The sequence below is a fragment of the Macroventuria anomochaeta genome (assembly GCF_010093625.1).
Source record: "Macroventuria anomochaeta strain CBS 525.71 unplaced genomic scaffold BU25scaffold_34, whole genome shotgun sequence".
In the NCBI taxonomy this organism is placed as follows: Eukaryota; Fungi; Ascomycota; class Dothideomycetes; order Pleosporales; family Didymellaceae; genus Macroventuria; species Macroventuria anomochaeta.
The window spans coordinates 181298-195294 of NW_022985395.1; the positions used below are offsets into that span (position 1 = coordinate 181298).

The 13997-nt window shown below is 50.3% G+C and overlaps 8 protein-coding genes across 8 annotated transcripts; 3 read left to right on the forward strand and 5 right to left on the reverse strand.

Annotated features, from left to right (window-relative positions):
- Positions 1-148: 148 nt before the first annotated feature.
- Positions 149-738, reverse strand: BU25DRAFT_167764 (uncharacterized protein). The gene is made up of 3 exons (XM_033700799.1): positions 387-738; positions 218-341; positions 149-165 (listed from the first exon to the last, which is right to left on the reverse strand). Exons 1-2 carry the CDS (start codon positions 633-635, stop codon positions 339-341), a joined length of 252 nt encoding a protein of 83 aa, XP_033558030.1. The 5' UTR covers positions 636-738; the 3' UTR covers positions 149-165; positions 218-338.
- On the reverse strand, positions 739-1168 carry BU25DRAFT_167763 (uncharacterized protein). Its single transcript, XM_033700798.1, has one exon. The coding sequence runs from the start codon at positions 1079-1081 to the stop codon at positions 842-844; it is 240 nt and encodes a 79-aa protein (XP_033558031.1). The 5' UTR covers positions 1082-1168; the 3' UTR covers positions 739-841.
- Positions 1169-1299: 131 nt separating this feature from the next.
- BU25DRAFT_414005 (uncharacterized protein) lies at positions 1300-2294 on the forward strand. The gene is made up of 2 exons (XM_033707179.1): positions 1300-1358; positions 1414-2294. Exons 1-2 carry the CDS (start codon positions 1316-1318, stop codon positions 2214-2216), a joined length of 846 nt encoding a protein of 281 aa, XP_033558032.1. The 5' UTR covers positions 1300-1315; the 3' UTR covers positions 2217-2294.
- Positions 2295-2983: 689 nt separating this feature from the next.
- BU25DRAFT_433900 (uncharacterized protein) lies at positions 2984-5348 on the reverse strand (the record flags this gene model as incomplete). The annotated part of the gene is made up of 4 exons (XM_033708824.1): positions 2984-3312; positions 3360-4200; positions 4234-5192; positions 5240-5348. 4 exons carry the CDS (start codon positions 5346-5348, stop codon positions 2984-2986), a joined length of 2238 nt encoding a protein of 745 aa, XP_033558033.1.
- A 2263-nt stretch (positions 5349-7611) lies between these two features.
- Positions 7612-8605, reverse strand: BU25DRAFT_167967 (uncharacterized protein). The gene has a single exon (XM_033700802.1). The coding sequence runs from the start codon at positions 8317-8319 to the stop codon at positions 7756-7758; it is 564 nt and encodes a 187-aa protein (XP_033558034.1). The 5' UTR covers positions 8320-8605; the 3' UTR covers positions 7612-7755.
- A 286-nt stretch (positions 8606-8891) lies between these two features.
- BU25DRAFT_349093 (major facilitator superfamily transporter) lies at positions 8892-10615 on the reverse strand (the record flags this gene model as incomplete). The annotated part of the gene is made up of 5 exons (XM_033703230.1): positions 8892-9422; positions 9469-9590; positions 9639-9726; positions 9775-9873; positions 9923-10615. 5 exons carry the CDS (start codon positions 10613-10615, stop codon positions 8892-8894), a joined length of 1533 nt encoding a protein of 510 aa, XP_033558035.1.
- Positions 10616-11609: 994 nt separating this feature from the next.
- Positions 11610-12115, forward strand: BU25DRAFT_414008 (uncharacterized protein). The gene is made up of 2 exons (XM_033707180.1): positions 11610-11721; positions 11773-12115. Exons 1-2 carry the CDS (start codon positions 11640-11642, stop codon positions 11931-11933), a joined length of 243 nt encoding a protein of 80 aa, XP_033558036.1. The 5' UTR covers positions 11610-11639; the 3' UTR covers positions 11934-12115.
- Positions 12116-13236: 1121 nt separating this feature from the next.
- Positions 13237-13607, forward strand: BU25DRAFT_167962 (uncharacterized protein). Its single transcript, XM_033700801.1, has one exon. The coding sequence runs from the start codon at positions 13330-13332 to the stop codon at positions 13516-13518; it is 189 nt and encodes a 62-aa protein (XP_033558037.1). The 5' UTR covers positions 13237-13329; the 3' UTR covers positions 13519-13607.
- The last annotated feature ends 390 nt before the right edge of the window (positions 13608-13997 follow it).

The following is a 13997-nucleotide window of genomic DNA, read 5'->3' on the forward strand; positions in this document are numbered from 1 at the left end:
TCCGGTGCATATGAAGCAAGCGATATACTTGACGTATTATTTGACAGGCTTGAGTGAGTCCGTAGAATACCGCTATTCGTGTTGTATGATGCTTTCGATGCTGGTAAGCGTTTTCATTGACCGGACCATCCTCGACACAGAAGTCGTAGATCTTGTTGCGTAGTTCTAAAGCATTTGATCAGCAAAACACCTTTTGGTTAATGTCAGGGAGACGCACCGCCAGGAAGTACAAGGAGTGCCGATCGCTGGACCTTTGTGGCAAATTCAATGGCTGCTATTGACGTGGTACTCGCACCCGCTCGAAGTCAACGTTTGCACCGTTACCCTTGCTTCTAATGTCACTGTATCTGTAAGTTTAGCCATGGGTGATTGTACGATCCACATACCTCATGTTGTACCTGCTCATGTTTAACGCGGCGGTTATGGAAATTGAAGGATGAACTATGTCCGTGGGTGTGCTTGCGTGGCTGCAAGGCTCCAGGACTAAGGATTCGACTCGAAAACGTTAGTGCCGTTTGGTTGGTAGGTGAGCCCTTTCGTAGATGAACGTAATGCCAGGACAGTGTTCGACAGTATAAGTTGGCAGAATACGTCTCACTGTTCCGTTCTGAGAAGCTTCGTTTGCGGGCTGTCATCGACCTCTTCCAAGGGACGCTGTTGCACGTTTCGAGAGGTTCTTAGCCAGCCCGCTGCACACGGATCTCGCAGTACTCCCTTAGATGATTCCATCACGATCTTAAGATGCTTCAGAGCTGGCATCCCTTATCAAACGAGCCATTGTCGCGGATTCAAGTCGGTCATATCATTGGGAAGCTTTTCGAAAAGAACACCACGGTGCAGCTTAACCACAACTTTGTAGGTTCGGGTAGAACACAGCGTGATATCGTTCGACATCTGAAGGCTGGAGTAAGACAATAGTCCTGGCCAGGTACAGAGGTGTGTATTCGATGGATAGAATCATGCAAGCATATCTGAGACCTCCAAAACATGGACGCGAGAACGGGAGCGTGATCGGTCCTGACTCAACGCAGTAGTCGTAGATGCGATTGCGCAGCTCGCCCGAAGTGACAAGAACAGACATCTTGAAGGCCGAAGACTACAAGAAAAAGCTCCTTCTTTTGCAGCATCCATCGCGTGATAGTTCTGACGGCCTTGTTGGAGCAAGAGGAAGAGCGGTTGCCAGACGTCACGGCAACAGCCACACCGCACTAGCGCGAGATAGCCCCACTTTTACCCCCGCATCAGGCATCCATATGAACGACCATTTGCAATCACCCCGTGTTGACACAACCCTGAAAAGTAAATAACCCCAAAAATGACCCTCAAACCAAAGATAGGCTTCCTAGATCTTCCTGCAGGTAAGTCACATTGCTATCATACGAAAACTGCATTAATCTACTAACAACAACACAGAAATACGCAACGAAATTTACGCACACCTGATTGAGGATGTGGATACCAATGTCGGCCCAAAGACCATTCGCCTGAGGCTTCGAACCGAGTTTTCAAGCCATTGGAGGAAGAAAAATCCGCACCGTGGCGAGGTCTATGCCTTGAACCAATGCTGTCGTACGACAAGGCACGAATTTGGCCCACTCTATGTATCGCACATCGCCCACCGCATCCGTGTCGATGAGCAGCTCCTGTCTAGATTCCTGAAAGACTTCTTCCTTATTGAAGAAAGTGAAGATGGCTTCGCGCTGAGACCAAAAAAGATCGAAATCGAGCTCGCATACCCCCTCGGAGGCGAACCACCACGTCTTAACATCCTCCCGCTCCTGTCTATCTTTCTCGGCAACAAGGACCTGCAATGCACCTTCCTAAACAAATTCGGGCCCATGCCAGAACTGGATGATATGTTCTGGGGTCACGCTGTCGCGTGGGGCGATGCAATCCTTGACGACCTCTTGGAGATTCTGCTGCACACGCCACATGGGACTACGACGATCGTGGACTTGGTGTTTCGCGAGGACGCGAAGCTGGACTTTATTGGGGATGTATCAAGACGAAGAGGGCATGCGCCGCCGAGTATGCACGGGTATTTGAAGCAGTTAGGGGTTGTGGATGTTGATGTTTGGGATACGAGGATGGGTGTTTGGAATCAGCAGGCTAGAGTGGAGTTTGTCGTGTGTAAGCGCACAGATGATGATGTAAAGCGAGGGCCGAAAGTGAGAGGGAAGGCGTTTGAGACGCAGTATCGACTGGTAGAGGTGTAGGTGAGACAAATAAGAGTCATTAGATTTGTTTTCATTGGCATCTGGTATCTAGTGACTGATGTACTGGTACAACACGAGTGCTGATTCCCCAATCTATGACCGTCAGATTGTGCTTGCGCAACAATTGCTCTTGCCATGGGCAGATGGCTTCGCAACCCATTCGACTCCTCTGACCTCGACGATCCTGCCCAGCGACCATATATTCTCTGCGCTTGCTCTTAGGTATAGCGAGAGGAGTTTTCATTACATTCTTACTCTTCATACTACGTCTTGTATCTAGTCTCCAACCTGATTAGGCTAATACTAGTTATTGTTATTTGTTGCTCGAACATTAATGCTGAATCAGACCGCAGTTGAACGTGCAATGTCTGGGTTTCAAAACAAAGCGAGGTACCGTGACACGACCCTTGATTACGTCTGCTGGTTTCTCATGCTAGTCTATCCTTAGCCTCGTTTTGATTGGGTGATTGGTTGATTAACAGTCTGTCAGGATGTCATTCAACTACGTTACCAATTCTGGCGCTGAGCGAGGTAAATCGGTGCTATAGCATGCTTGGGCAGGTTAAGACGACTTCGCGCCGAAAACGCATGTCGCTGGAGGATAGGCTAATTATAGCAGAGCCAGAAATATACCACAATTCTCCAATGTCGAACCACTGTTCACAAATTTCAAAAGATCAATACGTAGACTCCTGCATTTGCAGGGGCTTGGTTCTAAGTCATAACCAACCATACGGTTTTATCTATGGAAAGCCATTACCTCACGTTCACTCTAAACCCTTCAATTCGTCCTGTGCTGTCCGGAGTATCTCTTTCATCTCAACATACAGCTTCGGATTCGGATCCTTCCATCTTCTGCCAACGGGGAATACCTTCCTCCGCAATCTGTTGACACAAGGTATTAATGGTTGGTAATATTCCGTGAAATGCTCCAGGGTAGTTTTGCGAAAGATGTCATCATCTGATACTGTGCCCAGCTTCAGCTTGGCTAACTCCTCTGTGTTCGCATAGTTCCATTTGTCAAACTGTTGGACCACTCTCGCCTGCGACCCGTTGTAGTGAATGCATATCCAAAAAAAAACACCCAGAAGAAGGACTCTAGGTCGTGCATGAAGGAATGTGGCTCGTCGTCATGAAGTATACTAATCGCCATGAACGCTCTTGTGCCCGTCTTCCCTTGCGCCCCTGACGGTTTCTCGCGATTCTCCTTGATAGCAAGGTCCAGGTCGATCAAGAACGCGTGCCAGGAGGGGTTGTCCTCCTCTTCATTCACCATTAGGTTGTTTGGTGAGATGTCACATTGTAGCATGTTGGTCCGCGTGTGTAGCGACTCGTATCCAGCGATGCAGCCTTCCAGTGCAGCCAGAAGGCTAACCTTAGAACTTGCCTTGTAAATGGGCTTCCCGTAGTCTTGGACAATAACGCGACGGTGCACTCGATCCGCTGTCGCCCTTCCACCTTTTACCAGAGAGCTCGAACAAGTTCGCTTGCTAGGCGGCAGCGACGCCTCTGTGCAGCTTGAGGATCGCTTCTGTCCGACGGCGCTGCTGCTTCGGCCTTTCCGCAAGACGCGACGTCCCGCCATGCTTGGAGGCGGCAGTGTGCTCTCTGGCATGTAATTTGTTGCTCTCGTTGTGTCTAGGCTCTGTCGAACGTTTGCGCGAACGTTGTCATCCTGGCCGCCCACACAGACCGTCTCATGGTAATAGTATCTCGCCACATTGACCACGTCCTTATTGGTGGCCTCGCACAGCAACTGGCCTTCCTCCTCACGCTCTGGAAACTGCCACGAGTCTTTGATGACAAGGGGCTTTCGCGACTCATCACCTTCGCGATAGGCTTTCCAGCAGGTTGTTGCTCGGCCGACGATGCAAGGTGCCCGCTGTATCACCTCCTCAATGATGAGACGTTCTCTCTGATTGTTCCGTTCGATCTCGATGTACCGACTACTTCCAGCCGTGATAATAGAAGGGTCGAATCCAAGCTGCTACTCATTCAGCCAGAGGAACCCGAGCACTGCGGATACGAATCGTAGCCCGTCTTCATTGATGTCGAACTGCGAGGAGGCGATACCACCAAGTCGGTCGAACTCCCACAGCCGCATGCGCGATCCACACAATGTGAAGCCAAGCACAAAGCGGCGACTGTCTTGAGCGGCGAGGACTTCTCGTGCATATTGTCCCAGGTCGAGCCATGTTTTGGAGGCTGTTTCGGCTGATGGATTGCTTTTGAGTTCTCCTGGTACGAGAATCTGCTTCCAGTGGTATTTGGAGTCCGCGCCGGCGCTCGGGTCGTCCACAAAGCCGACATCCAACTTGCGGTCTGCTGTGGAGCCTTGCAGGGGCTGGTGAGGTTGTACCAGCGGTCGCCGTCGAGGCCTAGAGTCCGGCTGGTACTCTCTTGCCAAGTCCACGAACTTGCCTGTAGTTTCTGCAAACCAGCTCAGGACATCTCGCTCCCTAGCCCCCTCAGGCCAACCCTGCCAGCCGCTTTCCTCTCGGTACAGTGGATTGTCCCCTTCTTTGCATTTTGCGAATACGGCCTGTGCTGCTGGCTTGAGACTGGCGACGTTGCCGAAGAAGGCCTCAAAGAAACCAGGGACCCCAACGTACATAGCCCCCGGCTCCTCTTTCAGCACGTCATCCACGTATTTACGGTATTCGTTCGAGTTGGAGAAGCTGCTGGTGTTGTAAAGCCACGGCGTTTGTGGGGTAGACGAGAGAGGACGGGGAGGGGGAGTTGATTTGGTGACGGCGTCGTATACAGCATCCCAGATGACCTCATCAGGCTGTTTGTCGAGGACCGCATCGAGGAGAGGTCTGATCCGCGCAGTGTCGAGGTTGTTGCGATTGACTGCCAAATTCAGCGACAACAAATCATCGAGTAGGTTTCCATCGCCGCGCTTCGACGGTAGCAAACGAGAAGCCGGGAGGCCTAGTAAGGCAAGTATTAAGTCGAGGATGGTGATTTTTAGCCCTGTTATCATTAAAGGATATTCATACGAGGGGTAAGACGAACAGTACCTTCATTGTCTACGCTTTCGTCTATCGAATTTGAAGCGTAAGTATTACGAAAGCTATCTAGCCCTTTGCCTATTGGGTTGGAGGTGAGTATTTCCGACCGAGTCGTCATCGATAGCTGACGTCGCACATGCGAGCCGTTTGAATGGCAAGCGTCGAACGTATAGGTAACCAAAAGTAGAGTGTGGTGTATAGAAATATAGAGAAGAAAGAGGTTAGATACGGCGCGACAACGCGCAGGAGGCTGGCCCGGAGCTCTTCCTGTTGTACTTCGAGATCGACCAGCCTACTTTCCTTGACCTGATTCGCCAGTAACTGTCGGAAGACATGAATACCAACTGCGAGCCTATAAGTAGGCCTAGGAATGCAGCGTCATTTTCAGGGTCTGGCTGAGGCTGTACGGATACACCGTCGCGGCCAAAGCCACCACTATCGACTTTGTTCACCGTCTCCGAACATCTCCTTCCCGTACCTAGTGGAATTGCGGTGGCTTTGTGAAGACGGTACTACTTGCTCGCTTACTCTACTGTAGCATCGCTCTCTCTGGAGTTGCGGCCACAGGGTTGACTAGAGTGATAACGTTGGCGCCGCTGACGTACTGATGTTAATATCGCTCGAGGCGATACGCTAACAATTCTTATGCTAACGCCGACTGGTTTGTTTTGGTAGTAGCCTGAACTGGCGCCTGATACAGCACTTATGGCCTACTGTTTTCTGTATCCCGTTTGGTGAGCTCAGCAACTCCCAGTACCAGTCCCCTGTTTGATGCAGGTTTCATTGAGTCCTGATTACCGTAATACACGACATCTTACCTTTACGTTGTACGGTACCGCTTACCTCTATTTCTAGTCTTCTACGAGCCTTTTAAACCTACAGACCTGTGGTTGATGTGCTCATGTTCTGCAGCCATTTGTCCCTAAGTGCATCAGCGTCCAACATGGGCTGCCGCAATGTCGGTCCTGCTGTCGAATATTTTGTTATTGCCGTCAACTGACTCTTCGTCCAGAATCCCCTGTCTATTCGCGAACAAGACGATCTCTGTCAGTGCCCAGGGAAACCGTTCCCTTAGCCCTATGGTTCTTTGGATCTACCGCTAGTCCGCATTAGGCTCTAGCTCCTTCACAGCGATGTTTTCCTTCACAATCTCGTAGTTCAGGTAGTCTCTAATACAACAATATGACCCACTACTGTCTCATCCACAATCTCTGTAGGCTTCAGAGGGTCCGAGGCAAAGTAAAATGGCCCTGATATCAGCCATCTTAGACCTTTAGAATCACGCTGCATGGCAAAAGCTACAGGAACCCAGGTCAAGGTTAGCGACAAGGCCTTTCCTTGCCGACTGCTTGGATATCAGCACAAGATCCTGAAAGGCAATGGCCAAGTTGTAATCACACAAAACCTCATTTGTCTGAATGAGGTTGTGTGTCATGCGCTACGTCTTTCTGGTGGATATATGTCGCTTCAACGCGACTAGGACTTACACCAGGCAGAATTCTAAAACTAATGAGCAGCTTTTGAACCTCGCGCGTGGTTGAATGAGAGAAGAGGTATGTTGGGTATCCTGATGACGATTCCGCTAAATCAGCAGTTTATGTCCTCGATCAGGGCTTCTCGGCCTCTGCTTCGATTCGATGTTTATAGAAAATGGAGACAAAAACGGTTCTGTTTGGGCCACTCCTGGCTCCCGTTTTCAGGTCCCACCTTCACTTCGACCAAATGGCTTGGCGTGTGTACATATTGCTCTATGGACTCAGTCAAGAGAAGAAGAGGTAGTACAATCGATGAATCAACATACTACTCATCGATCTCTATCTTTTCGCACTTGAGCATATTATTTGACAACCATATTCCTAAGTCTCTCATAGCTGTACTGCCTGCCCGCAGGCAGATCAGGATCTAGCTGGTTTCTTTCGACGATAGTCCTCCTCCGTGTGACATCTTGTCGCACACCTGAACCGACGGTCAAGAAGTCACGTACAATAAGCTGGGAGCCGATACAGGCAAGGGTAAGACCAGATCTATACTTGGCTGGTACCAGCGTGCATCCAGGTACTGTATACACTTATTGGATGTCTTTATGCCTAGGAAGGTGGCTAACGCCTAAAATTTCCGGACATGTGGAAGGAAGCCTTTCGACGGAGCCGATGGTTTACGTGAGGCTGGACGTTGCAAAAGCTGCTAGCGCCGGCGAGCGTCATTATCCTCTTCAGAAAAGACAAGAAGCTACGTAGTAGAATAACGTCGTAGCTAGAAATTTATGAGAATACTAGAATTACTATTGGAGGGTTGAGAGGACATGGTCTCGCCGAATTTAGTATCAAGGAGAGAATGAGCTGAGCAACCCAACGCACGACAACGATAAAGGCACTAACTTAGGCCGGATAGAGGAGTTTTCACAACTGATAGAGACCGTTGAAACCCTCCTCCTACTATATTAAATAGAGCAATACACTGAACAGGAGTTACTCTTTATGCAGCGGGCAGCCTCAGCACTTCCCCAATAGCCATTCCCCCTACATTCACCAATACTTAACAGGCGCACTATGATGGCCCGCAGGCGGCAGCATAGTATTGACGAGCTGCCCAGTCTTCGTATCCAGCGAATAGCCAGGCGGAATGGACATAGCTCTTGGCAACGGGCTACCAGTCCTCGACATCTGCGAAGCGTTCGAATTGCTATGCGGCCTCAGATGTTGTGCGTTGTACTCTCCAGAGTTGTTGCCTCGCATCTGCTCGCCCGAATATCGTTGCTGGTGTGATGATGTCGGCCTGGGGGGCTGGTGGAACTGCTGTGCTGGTGGCTCCCACTGCGAGCGACCGGTGGCTTGTTCGATGTAGTAATACCGTTGACTGTTGTGATCCCAATGCTGTGACCAGCCATTTGGTGGTGAATAAGGAGGCTGTCCGTAGTTCTGTGGAGGGGGAGGATGTTGAGGAGGGATGGGCGCTGAGTTGTGGTATTGTGGGTAGTAGTTGTTGCCATACGCCATGCCGTCACTCTGGTCATTGTTTCTCTTCCCTTTCATCATGTATAAGGCATTCTCAACGTGCCCGATGGCATCTCGAAATGAGGTAAGTGGCATGCTGTATCGTGATTGGGTTGTGATCGTTGTATTGCTTGATGTATGTGGCTGCAGCTTAATAGAATGTAGTATGATGCTTTTGACGTAGATGGTATGGAGGTTGCAGATTCAGCACAGCTGGGCGGTCAAGACCTATATACTACATACGGATCGAGCGGGTATCTAGATACGCGTCGTTTGTATGAAGCCATACGGAAAGCCGGCAAAGGCTTATTCAACTAAGCTTTTCAGCACAAGTGGCGCATGACCACCGCGGAGGGTGGCGCAGTGAGTAGTGGAGAGCGGAATAACGGGCGGAAGGCTCGGATGTGTGGCTGACTTCCTCGGCCGAGCTTGGCCGATAACTCTCCGCTGGGATTGTACTGCGCTTGGCTTCCCTACCTACATGCCAACACACGCTTGGGACTTGTCATTCGTGCGGCCTGCGGCAAGAGGACTTGGCTGACAGCTCAAACGTCTTGCACTGCCACAAACCCGCTGTGGAGATGAGGATAGCGACCTCGACTTAGCAGTCTCGAGCCCCGGTTGGTGCAGAGTTGCTAATGAATGCTAAAGGAGCCGGAAGGACTTGTTCAAAGATCCGTGGTCCTCGTCGCACTAACCAGAACAGCATCATCGACTCCCTCTTCATCGCCGGTGGTTGCCTTCTCTTTCTTTTTCGCGTCTCTCTTCTGCATATATGCAACAGCTGCAGTAATCAGTCCTTGTGCTGCAAACCCACATGTCGAATAGATGAAACCTTTCCGGAATCTTGGCGCGTCGGTCTGAGGGTAGGTAAGGAGCGGCACGAAAGCGTTGAATGCATATCCCATCGAGTTCATAACGCCGATGACGATGGTCCTTTCCTCTGCATCTGCGCCGCAAATCTCGTTGGCCCAGGACATGCTTAATGGACCGTATGGCACCGATGCACGTTGTAAGAAGAACGAGAGCCATTTCAGCCCTGTGGGGATGTTCCAGATGGCAAGGCAGAGGGCAGCAAAACCACCGAGGAACGTACTGATCGACATGATACGCGCGCGGTGCCGGATGGCGTCCGAAATGATGGCGAAAGAAACAGTTAAGACCAATTGAATAGCGTAGCTTCCCGTAGGTATAATGTTCTTGGGAAAGTCAGTGCATGATCAAAAGTCGTAGCGAGTTACTTACAATCTTTGACACAGGAAGTCCCTTCGCTTTCAACCACAGTGAAAATGGATTGACGCTGCTAGACGGACTGATGTTGATGAAGATGATGTACAGGATAGTCAAGAGGTAGATGTGCCAGCGACCTGTACTTTGTTAGTACTGTACGGCATAATTCCACACATAACACTCACTGAAGATCCTGCGGAACGTGGCCAATGTCAACTTCTTTCGCGGAGCGCGACCAACGGTTTCCATTCTCTTCTTCGCCAATGCACGATCCTGGAATTGTTAGCCTGCATACATACATCGTGGTGCCAGAGTGCTTACACTATCACTCAGATAGAATGCGCGGGTATTCTCTGGGAGATCGGGCAGCAAGAAGAAACCGGCAAGACAAATGGGAGCACTTATGAGACCGTCCATAATCTAAAGAAATTTTAGCTGAACCCGCATAAAGATGTTTAGGCTAACTTACAAAAAGCCACTGCCAACCTGCAAAACCGTGAACACCATTCAAACCCTTGTAGACAGCAGCTTGCAGGTAGCCAGAAAACATGGCTGCCACAGCGGAGGATGCGTGAAAGATGCAAGCTCTCTTGCCCAGCTCACTCGGTTTGTACCAAGCTCCAAGGACGGTGTGAGCAGCTGGATAGAAGATGGACTCTGCGAGACCGATAAAGAAACGGATGATGATGACGTGGTTGCTGGTCTTCGCTGCCGCAAGCGTGAATGTCAACATCGTCCAGACCAGCTCGCAGCTAGGTACCCAGATCGATGGGCGGACCTTCGTGAGGATGATCTGACTCGGGATCTGGCCAACGACATAGCCAACGGTCCAAGCGGTATCGATCAAATTGATTTGATTGCCGTTCATGGCCAGGTCCTCCTTCATGCCACTCACGAAAGCATTGCTGATGTTGGTCTGGTCAAGGTTTTTGATGAAGTAGCCGAGCGAAAGGATAGTAATAAGGTATGCATCGAGCTTGGAGACGAATACGCGCTCCTCGTGAGTACGATCCGGTTCGTAATCCCAAATGTAGGCGTACCATGGTACCTCTCTTGTTTTCAGAGTCTGGGGCGTCGAGATGTCCAACTGGCTTGAAGTCGTGTCATCCTTAGACAACACTTCAGAATCCACTTTCTTGTCTGTGGCAGGCTCGAAAGTCATTTTGCTGGTCGACCTGATAGGGACAATGGTAGCTGCATGCGACTTACATTTGTAGTCCCCAGCCAGTCCGAGCTTGTGCAATAGAACCTCTCGAAAGCTTCGGGATTGCTCATACATGCTTCAGATTGCGCGAGTGTTCAACCCTCCACAATCTCCTCTTTGCAAGCGCTTTTGCCTTCGGTGCAGGGTCGTGGAAGCGATGTCACTCCACTGAACTGCGCCGCTAAGTGCGATAAGGTCGGAAATTTAGACACAATGTGGTGAGTTTGTCTCATCAGTGGCCGTTGTCGGGAGCGCTCAGGCACCTGAGAGGTGCTTCGCAGTTGACGACATCCGGGATGCGAATGAGGTGACGCGCAGGCCCCGGGATCAGTCCCGCACGGCGACGTATCGGTGACTCTCCATCGAGACACTGGAGACACCGAAAACACCGAAGCTCCTTCCCGTGAAGCCCTTACTTCTGGTCTCAGCTTCATGATGAAGAGAGAACGTCTGTAAGATTGACAGTGGGCCTTCTCATGCGGTTTGCCACTAGGCCGAAATGGAAAACACCCCACTTCCCCGCAGACGCTCCTTTCGCTTCCTGCACTTGCAGAGTGTCACACCTTAACCGACTCCACGACATACTGGAAGCAATGGGTTCAGTATTGCCGTGGAGGACAGTGTTTTCTTTTTCCAAAGCATCCCATGCACTCATTGTTGCAACTGAACTTGTGTCAGGCAAGTTCTAGCCAAGAGACAGGATCAGGCTGCCACTTGGCCTCGTGTAAGATGACGTTGAAGGCCTCTTATGACCTTTGAACCTTCGACATATCCATTGTGCTTAAGAACACATCGCTCTGTACAATCCGTTCCTTCTTCGAAGAAAGTCCACAAAGCCAGACTGACAATGACGGAGCCCAAAAAGCCGGCAGAAGAGAAGTCAACAGAAGAGTCCTCGTCATGGAATTGGGGAAATTGGGACAGAAGCAACCCTCATCAGCAGGAGGTGACCCGCATCTTGAAAGACTTCAAATACGACCTCATGGGCATCTTACACATGTCAGAAGATGGTGTCTTGCGTTCGTTGACCGCAGACCGAACGGTGATCTCTGCCCAAGGACTCAGTACGACCATTCTTCTACCACAGCACGACATTCATGAGCCTAACGTTGCAGCCCCTGAGCAGATCCAGGCATTTCAAGAAAGGGTGCCCGAAGATTGTAGAACGGTTCATGATATTGTGGACGGGTCCAAGACTGATAAGAGTACATGGTTTGAGCCAGCTGAGGGCGCACTTGCTCCACCACAGCCACAAGAGCATTTGAAAACACGATGAATATGCATGAGGATCAGAAAGAGGTGTTAAGAGCAAAAATGAAGGAGGATTTAAAGTAAGGCTCTGGCCTCTCAAGTGGAACACGTCCTGACGAGTTGCAGCTGGGTCGATGGGTCGATGTGTCGGGCTTGCTGAGTCGATGATCTGAGAACTCTCCAAATGCCTTCACGCGACATAGGGACATGAACGATAGGATTGCGGTGCACCTTCAGAAAGTAACCGTGTATATCCCACTGTTTGATCGCAGCTCGCAGTGAGAGCGCCTTGTTGGTACCTTCCTCAAAAGATTGAGGCGTGACGTCACATGCACGCGCTAGCACTCGAGCGCGACGCGTCTGATCGAGGAGCCACGCCACTTCTTTCTTACCTTCAAATTTGCTTTTGCCTGGAGTGCTGCATGCATTCACAGCAGACCTGTGTCGGTTTGCGTGCATTTACTGCTTCTCACTGCAGCATGTCGTGACTGCACCCACTTTCCTTATTTTTGAGTATTTCTGACACAAGGTTAGACTCCAGCTAGCAAGCGGGAGCATGAGCTAACGCCCTTGTTCAGCGACACGTGCGAGGATGATACGGCGATCTTTCTACAAAATCCAGGCCAGAGTGGCATTTAACTGCAGCTCTGCGCTCAGAAACCATTAGGAACGAGTTCAAGCCTACGAAAACAGCAAGGTTCTTAGCAGGCTTGTCCTCATCCCCCAAAAACTTCGTATACACCAGCAATACCAAGCAAAGTCTCTCAGCGGAGTTCTACGGGCCTGGGATTACTCGATCTACTAAACGGTTGGTGCTCCGTTGCCTCTTCCGTGCTATGACTGACAAAGGGGAAGAGGTCAGGTACAAGATATACAGCTATCTGATTACCAAAAACTCAATCAAATACTGCCATAGATGTGACCGTATCGAGGTGTTCGTGCTAACAAACATCTCCCCTGTCCGTCAGACGCTCAGGCATGAGTTCCTCCCGTACTTGCTCGAAGAAGTTAGTTCAAGACAAACTTTGATTGGCTGCCACGCTACATTGCCACCTTCGGCAGGTTGCTGCATGTCTGTAAGGGCTCGCTCCTCATTCTCCTCAACCCCATCTTCATGCACGCGTCAACGGACTTTTTACCCCTCTTTGAGTTCGCCCTTGGATTACCGCGTCTTTCTCTCCGCTTCGAGTTACTGGCCGCAACAGACCTGCAACTACCGTTCGACATCACTTTGACCCAGGATCTCAATCACCTGTTGGATACATGCCACGTCAACAACACCCTGGCGCGCCATATCAAAGATGGTGTTTCTGTCATTGATTGAGTTTCATTCCAAGAACTACCTGCAATACAGATACCCGAAATCACACTTGAACAGGTGTATTCATATCAGATTCGATCGAGACTAAAAACAACTGGGGATGGATGGCATACACTCCTTTGACGAGCTCCAACACTTCCTGTCCGTACCAGGCTTAGACGCATTTGCCATATTGCATGTCTGGGTGGGTGTCGCATCGATGGGTGCACGTGGGAAAGGTCTGCATACGCCAGCCCAGCTGCAAGAGATCGACTCGCTTTTGGGCCGCTATACGGAAACTGTAGGTTGAGAGGTGCCGCTGTGGAGAGCTCAGTGCGCTACCAGGCAATTTCTGATATTCGGACAATGACCTTTGTGCATACTACTATGTGTTTCGCGTCGGGGTCCTGTTGTGGAAGAGTTGAGAGGAATCTAAGCATAACCACCGGCGCTGAGGCGGTCTTGTTGTACCAGGAACTGCGAGGCAATTTACAAGAGGAGGATAACAGCAGCGACCATGATACAAATGAGAGAAGGAAGAGACAGATGGCTTGCGCTTCCAGTGAACTCAGCCGGTCCAGCTGTTGGCGTTTGATTTGCTGATGTGTTGACAGCCGCTACCTTTTCTAGCGGACAAACGATGATCTTATCAACGTCATCAGCTTTTGCCCCTTTCCCGTTTGACAAGCTGCCCAATGTAATGTTGTTCAGCCCTTGAGTCAGCTTCAGTGCCAACGGCGAGGCCATGACGATGCCTTTGTGAGTGTGTTTCATGGAGAGCTGGCGTCG

What these genes read in the sequence shown, in the direction of transcription:
- BU25DRAFT_167962 (XM_033700801.1), top strand. Translation starts at nt 13,330, where the DNA reads ATGGATGGCATACACTCCTTTGACGAGCTCCAACACTTCCTGTCCGTA.
- BU25DRAFT_414005 (XM_033707179.1), top strand. Translation starts at nt 1,316, where the DNA reads ATGACCCTCAAACCAAAGATAGGCTTCCTAGATCTTCCTGCAG. An exon ending in CTTCCTAGATCTTCCTGCAG is followed by an intron (nt 1,359 to 1,413) that starts GTAAGTCACATT and finishes ACAACAACACAG; the next exon opens with AAATACGCAACGAAATTTAC.
- BU25DRAFT_414008 (XM_033707180.1), top strand. Translation starts at nt 11,640, where the DNA reads ATGGGCATCTTACACATGTCAGAAGATGGTGTCTTGCGTTCGTTGACC. An exon ending in GATCTCTGCCCAAGGACTCA is followed by an intron (nt 11,722 to 11,772) that starts GTACGACCATTC and finishes CTAACGTTGCAG; the next exon opens with CCCCTGAGCAGATCCAGGCA.
- BU25DRAFT_167763 (XM_033700798.1), bottom strand. Translation starts at nt 1,081, where the DNA reads ATGTCTGTTCTTGTCACTTCGGGCGAGCTGCGCAATCGCATCTACGAC.
- BU25DRAFT_167764 (XM_033700799.1), bottom strand. Translation starts at nt 635, where the DNA reads ATGACAGCCCGCAAACGAAGCTTCTCAGAACGGAACAGTGAGACGTAT.
- BU25DRAFT_167967 (XM_033700802.1), bottom strand. Translation starts at nt 8,319, where the DNA reads ATGCCACTTACCTCATTTCGAGATGCCATCGGGCACGTTGAGAATGCC.